The 13,033-nt window shown below is 37.5% G+C and overlaps 1 protein-coding gene across 4 annotated transcripts in view; it reads left to right on the top strand.

The window, feature by feature from the left end:
- ZNF804A (zinc finger protein 804A) overlaps positions 1-13,033 on the top strand; it is a 157,893-nt gene that overhangs the window by 105,866 nt on the left and 38,994 nt on the right. For all 4 annotated transcript variants that reach the window (XR_006164575.1, XR_006164576.1, XR_006164577.1 and 1 more), the window contains exon 2: positions 12,002-12,145. Coding sequence is in view for 1 of the 4 variants with exons in the window: in XM_042784339.1 (XP_042640273.1) it covers positions 12,002-12,145 (144 nt within the window). In the remaining 3 variants the exon portion in view is untranslated. The remainder of the gene's footprint in view (positions 1-12,001; positions 12,146-13,033) is intronic.

Genomic DNA, 13,033 nt, shown 5'->3' with positions numbered 1-13,033 from the left:
GTTAATGCACGTATATACATAAAATGGAAAACTCATTTCAGTCTAAATTAACAGAGAAGCAAGGATCTCAAGGGTTTATATATTTTATAATGACGGAGGATGTAATGGAAGAGGAAAATGGGCCACAGTGGGAGGATATTCATAAATGTTGTAGGATCCACACTTGAAACTCAATTCCAGAGGAAATCAGATCACTTCTGCAGTTGCTGGCTGAGCTATGCTTTGTTGAAGAACAAAATCCAAGACCTTTAAGGCGTGGGAGTATCTTTCTCTCTTTTTCTCTCCTCACTGCTACTTGAGGATCAGGTTTTTAAGTAGGCCTTGATAAGCTCTGTATCCAGCGTGTCAGTTCTAGTTTCTTTTATAAATAACCATATTATGTAAACATTAGGTTTTGTTGGTTTACTATTAACTGTAGCTAAGCTGGAATCCAGTTCATCTAACTCCTATATAAGCAATATTGCAGATACTGTTGCTTTTTAACAAAAACAATTAGCGGGTTCAGGGTTTTGCATACATTCCACCAGTGATTCCTGCTGGAAAAGCCTGTTGTGCATCCAGCAGTTTCTGTGGCATGGAGCATTTGTCTGCTGTTTGTTTCTTCAAGGCAGCTGGAGTTCCTTTCAGCTAAACAGTGAAAACTTTTGCCTGGGCAGGGATGGCTTAGGGCTAAGAAAGAATTGAATAATCCAAGAATTTGAAGCCTTTGAAAAAAAAAAATAAGCGATTGTATGCAAGAAGTCTGTTTCTTTTACTGAATGCCTTAAGGCCACCAGTAATGCTGGCATCTCAATGTACGTTTCTTATCTATGTGTTGTGCTGTTATTTCTCCCTTCCAGTCTTTTTTCTAGTTGTGTCGGAGGATCCTTGAGCCTTAAGGTCATGCTTCTCTGTAACTGGTGAGCAGTTCACAACTGGATAGCGACTTCTTTGTGAAGACTAAATAAAGATCTCTGGATTTATAGTTTTATGGAAACCTAAAAGTGCACATTTATCAGAGCACTCAATATTAGGAGGCTTTGTTTTTAGTTTTGATTGTTGCACCAATTTCTTTTGGACCTTATGCTTTTGCTGTTAGCATTGATTTCCCCTAGCGAATAGAGCTGGTTGTTCTTAGTCAGCTTTCTCACTTGTTCCACATCTCATGCACCCACCCTGTTGTTTGTTCTGGCATGGTGGTGATGGAGCTGAACACTGCTTAACTGGATATGTGAACTGATTCAGATTTTAATTAAATGTTTTATTTTTTTCCCTGAATAAGTATTTTTGACCTAAATCAGCTTGCTGGTCTAGGTAAGTGCATGCTCCTGCAAACAAGCGTGCTGGCACCAAGGAGGAGTAGATAGGGATAGAGGAGAAGCCTTGCTATTGAGGAGGAGGTACCTGTAAGGTACCACTTCAACTTCTGGGGGCTCTAAAACTGTCTTTTATATTCTGTTCAGAGTCCCTAAAGCAATGGGAACCTATAGGCACTGCTCTAATAGACATGATCAGTAAGATACGTGGAGTTTTTGTGCCAGAGTTTCAAACTAAACCTGATGGTTTTTGAAATATCCCTGTAACTAGGATCAGTCAAGACAAATATATTAGCAGTGTTCACACAGGGTTTGCAGTTTAACATCTCCCTCTCTGAGCGCTGCAGTGTGTGACACATTGGTGAGAATAGTCCCTCGAACTTCAGTCGGATCTCTGTCTCTAGTCTGGTGCTGAGCTTTTGCAAGGGCATGTTGAAAATGTATTTAAAAACCCATTTCTTTACCTGACAGCATGACAACATGTCATTCTCTGCATTTTTGCTCAACTTCAGGGATTTTTGACAATTTTCTCTGCAGATAAAAGGACAGAAAATGGAGAAAAATGGAATAGCGTGACTAAGGTCCAGTCAAAATGTATCATTTATGTGAACATGTGGGCATCAGTATGATATTTTTGAGGAAGCTTTGGCTATTTTGTGGACGCGGCTCATTTTCTCTGCATCTCTTTAAACACAGTTAATGGTTATGTGCAATGCTGAGTAGCTGCTTCATCTTTGTGCGTTCATCTCGCAGCAAAAGGTGCCACTCACAGAGCACTGCTGGCAGCAGGGTGGTACAGAGCGTGGCCACGGTCCTGGTCCTGTTTTAAGAGTCTCCTTGGAAATGTCATTGGTGGTAGTCGCCAGGCAATTTTAGGTATTTTCCACAGCTCATGTACAGTTACTGGACATAAGACATTTGAGTTTGGCTATCCTCATTTCAGGGCTGGCTGTTATTGAGCACTTGCCTGTGTAGGTAGACAGCGAAGAGACTGATAAAAATACTTTCTCATGCCTTTTCTGTATTTGACACTCTCAGCTTCAGAAGCGTTTGCCCAACAATGTATCTTGAAATGTGGCTGTACCACAGTCCTTTGTTTTTTCCTCATTTTCCAACACAAGAGTGAAAAGTATCAAATCAACCAAAATGTTTCTTTTTCCCCTTTGGCCAGGAGCTGGAGTTCAAATCAAACTTTAATGCACTTAGGAGCTCTAAATGGTATTTCTACTAAGCTTCTGCTGTCTTTCCCTTTTATTGAAATTATTGACTGTCAACTATCGAGTGTTACGGCATCAAGTCTTCAAAAAAGTATTATCATTCACATAAAGTAGCTATTCTCATGAGTTGCATCTATTCAAATAACTTTTTGTATATGTGAGGGTCATAGCAATGATAAATGCTCCATCTGCCATTTGTTTCTCACACAAATAAAAAAGTAAGAAAAACTTATTAAAAGTCATTGGATAAAAGATACTTGCCATGGGCTGTTGGTTACAGTATTTAGTGTACAGACTGCTACTGTAACGGCAGCTAAATTTACTCCAATCTCTTTTCTTTTTTTTTTCTCTTGACCCCCCCACCCCACTTTGTGTTGGTTTTGTTTCTTTTTTTTTTTTTTTTTATTTTAACCTAGGGTCGTTCAGAAGTTTGCAACATTTTGTGTTATCTTTTCAGAGAGAACAAAGACCAGGCCCATCTTATCTCAGAGATACTATATCTGGGTTTAAGACTGCAATAAGTTCACGAATTTAGCTAGCACCGATCCACCAAGGTAAATCAGGGTGTCTGCAGAGCTGTTCTCATACTTTGGCAGCTTATAAAAGAATCTCAGAAATGGAAGAGCAGGATCTCCAAAGCCAGTTTGTGTGTTTGCAACACACTGTTCTTACAGTCTCATTTCTCTTTGTCTAGGTAGTGTTACTGTCTTCTCACTTAGACTGAGTATTTTCATCACACTCGATAACTGCTTGTGAAGAGTATTTTGATTCAACCCAAAGTTAGAAGAAATTTTTAGAAGGATTTTTTCAAGGAGTTTTCTCTATGACAAATTTAAACTTAATTCTACTTCCCATTAGGACAAACTTTTTCTCTGGGCTTCTGAGTGAAAAGATTTATTTGCATTATTTAAAGATGCCAAAAGAAATGATGCTTTTTTTTCTGCTTTTTTTTTTTTTTTTGTGTTCAGATGAAGTCTTTTTCTGATTGTGGTAACACTGAGGATTAATTTTAGGAAAATCAGTATTTGCTGCATTGTAAAAAGTCTGCCAGAAAGAGGGGAGATTTAGATTAGATGTAAGGAAGAAATTCATTCCTATGCAGGTGGTGAGGCGCTGGCCCAGGGTGCCCAGAGCAGCTGTGGCTGCCCCCTCCCTGGAAGGGTTCAAGGCCAGGTTGGACGGGGCTGGGAGCCCCCTGGGCTGGGGGAAGGGGGCCCTGCCCCTGGCAGGGGGGTTGGAACTGGATGATCTTTAAGGTCCCTTCTAGCCCAAACCATTCTACAATTCTGTGATATGATAATGCAGATCTTAAGCTCGTACATATTCATAATTAGACAACTGAAGGAGCTCAGGAGAGTAATTCCTAGTGGGTTTGGGGATTTGTTGTTGTAGTGATGGTGGGTTTTTAAACCAAAATTAAAAGTACATTGGTGCAGCCCTACAGGATTTGTTCCATTTAATAAATAATTGTCTGCATGGGAGATGCTTCTTTCCAGTGGGGTAAGCTGATACAGACTTTGAGCTATATATTAGAATAGACTGTCTTTCTGGTTTGCAGCTGGAACTGTTTCCTCTCTGCATCCAGGACTTGTTGGGCAGGCACACAAACTTGCCTGGGAGTGTTTCAGACCTGGCCTAGTTCTAAGGTCTCTTTTTCAATGGCTGGGTATTTAAGTGCTCGTGGCACATAACTTCAGAACACATAATGTAAGGCTAGTCATGATGGGTCCCTGGAGCTATAAAAAGATAGTAAATTTGCATGAAAAGGTTTAATGGTCTGGAAAGCCATACTGAAATGAAATCAGTAAAAGGGTCTGTAAAGAAAAATCACTGAGCTTGATGGGGAGATTTCCAGGAGCACTTCCTTCAGCAGCCACCATGTGCCATTCAGTAGCACCCTGCTCCCAACAAACACATTGGCTGTGAAAACGCAGTGGGCCTATTGAATTTAAAATACAGGTTGAAACTTCCTCAATAGGGCAATGCTCACATTTTTGAGACATTAATTTGTATTTGAATAACAAAGTTACAGATTTGCTTGAAAGTAGAAAAAATGACAATTTTCACCAGCTGTGGAGAAGTTGTGTTATTGAGAGGAACAAAATGGGACAGAAACATCTTTATTTCAATTCGAAGTTTATTACATTCCCTTTTGTTTTCCTTAAATATATAAGCGTGTATATATATATATATATAAAAACAGAAGCAGAAAAAAGAAAACACAGGAAAAATAGTGTTCTGAAAATTTAGCAAAAAAAAATGGCTGCAGAGCATGATGATAAAAATCTTGCAGAAAAACATATATTACGGTCAAACACAGTGGCCAAAGCTAGGAAAACTGAGCTCAATAATCACCAAGAACTTTCATCTTGAAAATACAGGTATGCAGATTTTCATGTGTAAGTTGCCCCATAGATCAATCACATGCTTAAAATTAAATATATTTAATAAGATGTGGTCCAATTTTCTATGACCCCAATGTCCTGGCCAACTTTTTTGACAATTTTCACTAGACCAAAAACTAACTTCACCAACAAATTAAAGCTTGAAAAGCTCTAGAGGAACTTTTTGATAGAAATTAATAGCAGCTGATCAGTTGGCTTTCACTTAACCTGCAGTGAAATCAATAAACAACTTGCGCTCACCCAGTCCTTCACCCTTTCTCAGGTCCTGAAATGCCTCATGAAAGATGTGGTCAGACCCCTTGGATTGAGGGTTGCCAGGCGTGAACACTGACATTTGTTCCAGTGCTCGGTTTTCATGCTCAAGAAGGGCTTTCAGTCCATCTCCAGGGCTGCAAGTTCTGCAGGGCTAAAAGGCACTTCATTTAGTTTAGTGTGTTGCTGGAAGGATCAAATAGAAAAACTTGATTTTCACGAAGAGTCTAATTACGTTAGACACTTACCTGTCAGTGAAATTACATTAAGTAGCTATGAAAACCTTTAGATGTCTACATGCCTGCTATAAGGAAATTAAATGCCAAAAATCAAGCCCAGGATGTTTTTAAATCAAAATTCTGCTTTAATTAAAGTGTGTGACTGGACTATTTAACGTAGAGGAGTAAAAGAGATTAATACCAGGCTCCTTCGTCTGTTGCTTATTAAGCAGTGATGAACATTCAGTGAAGAAGATATTATCTAGAGTTAAATCTTCTATCTTTTCTACAGCAAAGCCTTTTTCAATTCCACCTTGTATGGACTTCTAAAGATTAGTGGTAGAGATGGGGTAGATAAATTTTTCTCTGTTATAACTAGACCCATGCTTTCTCATAAGCGCTGATGAAGAGTTTGTTCTTAATACAAGTATCCAAGCAAAGATTTGTGTCCAGCACTTTCACCTTGTAAGTGCATGCTCTGCCTGGAAGTATGTTTTAAAGCGCTAGAATAAATAAATACTTCTACAGATCTGTGCACAACAGTTAGCTTTAATGGCAAAAAAACCAATCAAGTGATTTTCTGAGTCCCAGTTAAAAGTGATTATACAATATAAGTGCTTTAAGTAAGTTAATGAGACAGACAAATCTGATAACAAATTGCTGTCTCATCGTAAGCTTCCTTTCAAGTTAATTCAATCTTAACATTGCAGGACACTGTTCTGTATTGCTTTGCTCTCCACTGAATCTAGCTCTGTCCCTGTTCACATCCATCTCGCTCCATTTAATGCAGGGGGTGTGGAATTCAGCTGTTTGCATTAGTAGGTGTATGGCTAACAAATTCGGTGTTTCAAAAAAAAATGAGGATGACATTAGGAAGCCAACAGCACTAATTGGAATAAATTTTGCTATTTCCTTCTAATTGCACTGTTATTTATCTTAATGCTAGGGTGTTTATCTAAATGTGAAGTACTGTCTGTGTGTTTATTAGGAAGCAGAGAAACCAGTTTTATAATTATTTGCATGTGTTCAATAGCGTTTTCAAGTATGCCCATAACAGAATACTGATTAGCTCTCTTGTACGTAGTAAGTGTTTTGGTTGGAATTGGTTGTCTGCCGGTAATCTTGAAGAGAAAGTAAAGGTAGGGTGGGTTTTTTTCAGCCTCTGATGTTCCATTAATGCAGGGGTCTTCAGGATACCACTACTTCCTTGGGCCCATCCTCATCCAGTGCAGTGAAGCAGTGGGGTCATTGATGGTGGAAACTCCTTTGCCTGAAAGGAGAATGTCAGAAGAGAGGAAGAAATCAAGGAAATTGCATCTGATGTTCATGGCCTTGTGAGTTTTAGGTCACTATCATATCTCACAGCTAATGAGAAAGTTTTGGGTGAGGCAGTCAAAAAGATCTGACAATATTCTTGGTATTCATTTTCCCAGCCATTCTCCTTGTAAACTTGGTATGAAATTGAAACTTGGTGTATGCTACTTGGAAATTAATTTGTTAAGATCAATGAGTAATTTTATCAGGGCATCTAATTGCCTTTTGCTTTGGTCTCACCGCCTTGATAAGGACAAGAGCCTTATAAAGAATTGGATTTGGTACTAGACTGCATTAATATTATTAATGTATTCTATTTTTTATTTATCCATTCCAGTTGCGTCACTGGATGATGTACAGACTGCTTACATGAGAAAAAAAGCAATATACAAAGATACTAAAAAGAATTATATGTACTAAGTAATACCAAGATTGATAGCAAAGGAGATGTAAGTAAATTGTACATTTTATTCAGCAAAATCTGCTTCTTCATACTGTCTTTATAATACCTAGTAAATATACAAGAAGTTAAGGAATCCATTGTTAATTGTGTCTACTGGTATTGCAGTTAATTGACTATGAAGAAGTGTGCTCTTAAGCTGTGGCAGATTTTTCCCTTGATTTTTTTTTTTTTTTTTGGTAACAACATATTTTTAGTCAAATTCTTTCATATAAACACAGCTAATGCATAGAGTAGCTTTGCCAAATCAAGAGTATTAGCTCGAGTCTTTTGAAAATGTTCAAAATACAATTTTGCTTTTTTTTTTTCCCCCAGTTATTGGAACAGGAAAAAAATGCTTTAAATATGTTTTGTGAAACAAGGTTACACTGGAACATCTGTCAGGTCTAATGTGGTCTAATCCAGAGGATCAGACCCGAGCAGTCTAATCCTCTCTGGTATGACTATACCAGTAAATTATCCTGAAGTGGGAGTTTATTTCTGTAATACATTTTACTTTGCAGTGACTTCAGGCCTGACCCTTTTAAGTCTACAGTAAATGCAGAATAGCTTACTGCAATAAAAGGAGCTCACATCTATTATAAAGTAAGAATATTCACACTGACTATCACCATAGAGTAGCTGATGTGTTATAATTTCACACTGTTACTTTTTTTTTCCACCTGACCTTTCTGTAGACAGTAGAAGTATGAGTCTGAAGTGCACTCCATGAAAATAACCACTAGATTGAGGCATCTATTCAACTCTCCAAAGTTATCTATGTAAAGTGTTTAGTGTTTCTGTAGCTTTTCTTCTTTTTCTCTCATATAGTGAGAGCAGAAAGTCCAGTCTAGGTAGTTACAGGTAGCCCCTCTGTGGATGAAGACCGCTCTTAATCCAATTTATTTATTTGCAGTAGCATCTGACGGCGTTTAAGGCATTGGAGGATGGAGAAGATAGATTTAGAGAAATAAAACCAGCTGATAGATGTGATCACTTATTAGAGATCTTTCATATAAATTATGAAAAATAGCTAAAGTGAATTATAGCTGTAGGCTTTCAGATAATAAGCCTTTCAGGAAAAAGATAATGAAACTAAGTGACGCTCCGTTCTGAGTTTCATTACCAACCTGTATCATAATTCAAAGTTCTTTTAAAACTTCCAGGATGGTTTGCAAATCTTGATGAAATTGATACTAAGCTTGATCATATTTAACCATTTTAAGTGAGTTTTTTGTCTGCTACTTCACTCCAGGAATATTTCTCTCCAGTAAGTTTCCAGGTCATTTCTGTCTGCAATCTGTTTCCCAGTACTATCAAGGTCCAGGGAGTGTAAATTTTTTACTGTCTGTTCTTGGGCAGTTATCCCTCATCAAAATCAATAGAGCTCGCAAAGGCCTCCTTTTCCAGGGTTGTGCTCCTTGCGAAATCAATCGATACAGCCTAGAAGGCAGAGAACCAGCAGCCTGTATTCTCCTGTTTCCATTCCCTGTTCCTCCTTGAAATTGGACGTTCCTTGCCTCCCGATGTCAACCAGCAATGGTAACTTATCCTCAGTCATGACACAGTCCAGGGGATCCCACAGCCACAGGGAATCTCCTGAACACCCTCTATTAGGGGTTTCATTAGGGGGTGTTTGTGCGTATGTGTAAAATACATTAAGGTGAAGTCTTGGAAAGGACTAAACGAGAAAGATGTTTGTAGAGGTGATTCAATATATTTTCCTACCACATTAAAGTAGAATTCCTGAGTCTCATCTGGTAGTCTTAGGAACTAACATGAAGAAACTACCTTTTTAAAATGTTTCCTGATTACTTGGAGTGAATAGTTAACACTACTGTCCATGCTTGGATCCCGAAGCGAGTATCTCAACCATGCTACTTGTTAACAGCCAGTGCTGCCGCTGAAGAAATGTGAAGTTTATGAAGGCAGGTGAAGTTTAGTAGTTGGATAGAAACATCTCCTTCCAGCAAAGTATTATACAGCAGCAAAGGATGTAGGTGATAAAGGAGTTGTATAAAAATGTTGGCTTAGTGCTCTATGGTGTTTTTTAAAAATTCAGATGTTAAGGCTTATTACAAAAGGAATAGGGAAGAAAATAGAGACCATTAATGTAAGTACTGTATGGCACTGTGGTATTTTGTGTTACTATGTCTTCTTTTGAAGGCTGAAAAGAACAAGCAAAGGTAATGAGTGACCTTGATATAAGGAATGCCTGAATAAACCAGAACTATATTGTTCAGAGATACCTGAGAGAGAGTGTGGTAGGGGTTGTATATAATTATAAATGGCCAAGAGAAAGGGAATAAAAAAATGAATGTTTATGACCACTTCCAAATATGAGAACACATAAAAGTAGCAGCTTCAAAGCAAACAAAAGGGAAGGGTCCTTAGTTAAGGGTCAGTTTCCTTAGTTGTACAGAATAAAATCTTACAGAGGTTCAGAAAGTTGACCTTATCCAATGCAGTAATTCATATATTCCTAAGGTCAAATAGTTCTAATTTTTAAAGATCTCAATCTTGTAAAAAGTCCTGCTTCTCCCCTCCCTTGCTGCACATGATCAAACTCCCATTATTATATTCCATCTACTTATTTGCATCTAATTTAGATGATGTGGTGACATTGTTTCCTTGCTTCTGAAACTGTGATGTAATATTGTAATATAAAATTAATCCTACCCCCAAAAGAACCATAACTGAGTTAGTTTAGTAGTAGAAATGCTAAGATCATGATGAGATTTTATTACTTACCAGTAAAGTTGTTCCTGAGGTTCCAGTATGTCTGCTCCATTAGGATGCATTGGGGTGTCAAATGTAATTGCATTCAGGTTAGGTTCTGCTTTATAATAAATACGCTGTTTTAAAAATGATGCTTTATGTCAATAGGAACACCAGTGACGTTACGTAACTATTCAAGATACTATGCTATGCTAGGAAGTTTTACAAAATTGTCCTTGAGGGTTAATCAACAACATGTTGTGAGAACTTTATATAGAGAAAAATACTATTCAATTCACTGATCTTGTCTTAGCATCCATCACATTCGTTCTCATCCTTCATGGATGTCGTATCTAATATTTCAGAGTTCTGATAATTCCCCTAAATCCAGAATTTTCTTTCTCCTGTTTTAAAAAAGTGAAATCAGGTGGCATCCCTTTGTAGACTATGAGAATTACTTCTAAAATGTTTCAAGGGAGTATTATCTCCTTAGGGTCTTAATACGCTGTCTCCACTGCTTTCCTAAACATTGCATCTTGGTAATTATTGAAGTGGTTCAAAACCTATAGCTTCTTTCTAGCTGATACCAAGAACTAAGTGCAGAGTTTCAAGGTTAGGTTTCCATACAGCATAAACTTATTTCAGAGTGTAAAATACTGCTGTTTCTTGAAAGTAAATGCCAACTCATTTTGGTTTTAAACAAAACAGATTTTATGAAACATCGTTTTAGAAATGTGTGAATTCCTCATGTGTCAGTCAGTATTCAAAGCACCATTCTGACATGACTTTTGCAGTTTTTTTAATGGACAAAATTTTGATGAGGGAGTACCCCAGTTTTTCTGTGAATCAATGGTGTTCGCTTGCGGTCCAGTCACACTGAATTGTATTTAAAGTACTATTTTAAATAAGTACTTCGTGGATATAATTCCAATTGTATGACTTATTCCTCTGTTGTGTTTTGGGTTGGTTTTTTTTTTTGTTTTTTTTTTTTTTTAAATAAACTACATTGTCATGAAACTATTATAGTGTGCTAAAACCAAATTTTCTGTTTTAAACTCCCCAAATGTACAAAATGTATTGGAAGTTCAAAGCTGTGCTAACTGCTAGCAAATATGTTTAGGTTGTTTTTTTTTTTTTCCAGAATTAACTCACTTTTGGGCGTTCTGATTATGAGACTGTATTTTATCTTAATATGACCGAACAAGGAAGAAGACAGAAACAAGGGGAATTTAGGGTCCATTCCAAAGAGCTGACAGTGATGAAAATTTGTGAAACAAATCAAAGGGGTGTATTTTCTTAAACAGACTTGCCATGTTTGGGATTTCAGGGTATGATTCTATCCCAGACAGACTTACCAAAAGCAGAAGTCATTGCATTGAAGTTTTACATGTTTAATGTTTAACTGGTATTAAACTAATTTGAGATGACAGACCATTTCTATGCTCTTTCAGAGCAGGCCATGTTATCATCAGTATATTTAGGAAATTAATAAATATTATTTGTATATAATTTGCTCATGAATGATAAGCAAGGTTGGTTGTAATGCTTTTGCTAATGCATGGTAAATGGAGATGTGTGTCTGTCCTTCCATTATTGAATGATAAATAACGAAGCTATAGAGGATACTCATTGCATCTCAGCTATGAAAGTGTTCCTCATGTTTTCACGTGTACATGCATTTGAGAAGGACCCAGCAGGGTTTCTGTAATTTTGTTTCCTTTTTAATAAGTGCACTTTGTTGTAAAAGCTGACAACTAAATTACTGGAGTTTGTATCTTCATGCTTATTCTGCTTCGGTATATTACCTAGCAGATCTTTGGAGCAGCAAGTCTGGGATCGAAATTAACTTGAAAATAGCCTTCAGCATGATAAATATTTGTATTTAGACACAACCTGGGGAAATCCTGCTAGCCTCCGACAGAGCCCCTAAGGGGAGTTGGCAGCTGTGTAGCAAATTGAAGTGTGCACATCCTCAGCCTCGCAGCAGATACAGTAAATATGTGCAGTGTAACACAGCAAATATGCGAAGGCTTTTAGTGATGGAGGTGTGTAAATGTTTACAAATATGATTAACTGCAGAGCACAAAATCCATTCGCAGCATCAAAGGCAAAACTAAAATTACTTTTTCCCACCCCCCTCCAGGATTATGCTGAAAAGAAAAACACGATAGCAAAAGCTCTGGAAGATCTTAAAGCCAACTTCTACTGTGAACTCTGTGACAAGCAGTACTATAAACACCAGGAGTTTGACAATCACATTAACTCTTATGATCATGCTCACAAACAGGTAAGAGGAATCTGCTCACTACTTCAACTTAGTTTCAGGTAGAATAACGAGATAAGATGTCCTTCAGGCGGGCTTGGAAATCACAGTTGAGTTGTGCCCACATTTCAGGTTCTGGGAAGCGAAGTGCACTGTTTTCTTAGAAACAAATCTTAACATGAGGATTTTACAGTCAGAAATTCTGAGATAGGAAGAAACGGACGTGTGAACAGTTAAATTGTGAAAAGCAACAGGGAATGATGAAAAATATTGCTGAAAGTGTAAATGTACAATTTCCTTGCTATCAGTTTAATTTTGCACATAAATAAATGCTGTCATATACCCAAGAGATGTCTTGGTGGGAAGCATTTGTTGCAACAGATGTGAATAGGAAACTTGACATACTCTTTAGTGAACTTTTTTAGTGCAGATGCATTTCTGAAATGGGCTATGCTTTTACTTAAATACATTGAATATAAAAAAAGCTGTGGTAATGAAAAGTTTCTGGCTCAGTTCACAATAAGATATGCTTTATCTTTAAAACACTGGTATTTACATTTTTACACCCACATTTTATCACCGCACCTCCAAGTTGTGGGTCCTACTTTGGTAACATAAAAGCTGTGCTTCCACATGACAAGAGAGGCAGCACATCCCAGCGCAACATCCTGGTCTCCGGAGGGGTCAGGACTACATAATTCAGAGGAAAATACGATGCGTCTTGACTCTACTGAAAAGACATGTAATGATAATGTAAAGATATGTAATAACTGTACAGGAAATTTCTGCTTGGTCCACTTAGCTGGTAATTATTCTGTGTAAATATATATATATATATATATTTTTAATCTGTTGAAATCATATGGTTGAGGATCTGGTTTGATTGCTTTTTATTCTAATTGAGTCTCCCCT

This window comes from Tyto alba, unplaced genomic scaffold (assembly GCF_018691265.1).
Source record: "Tyto alba isolate M040663 unplaced genomic scaffold, T.alba_DEE_v4.0 Super-Scaffold_7, whole genome shotgun sequence".
Lineage (NCBI taxonomy): Eukaryota > Metazoa > Chordata > Aves > Strigiformes > Tytonidae > Tyto > Tyto alba.
This window is presented reverse-complemented; position numbering and strand designations above follow the sequence as displayed.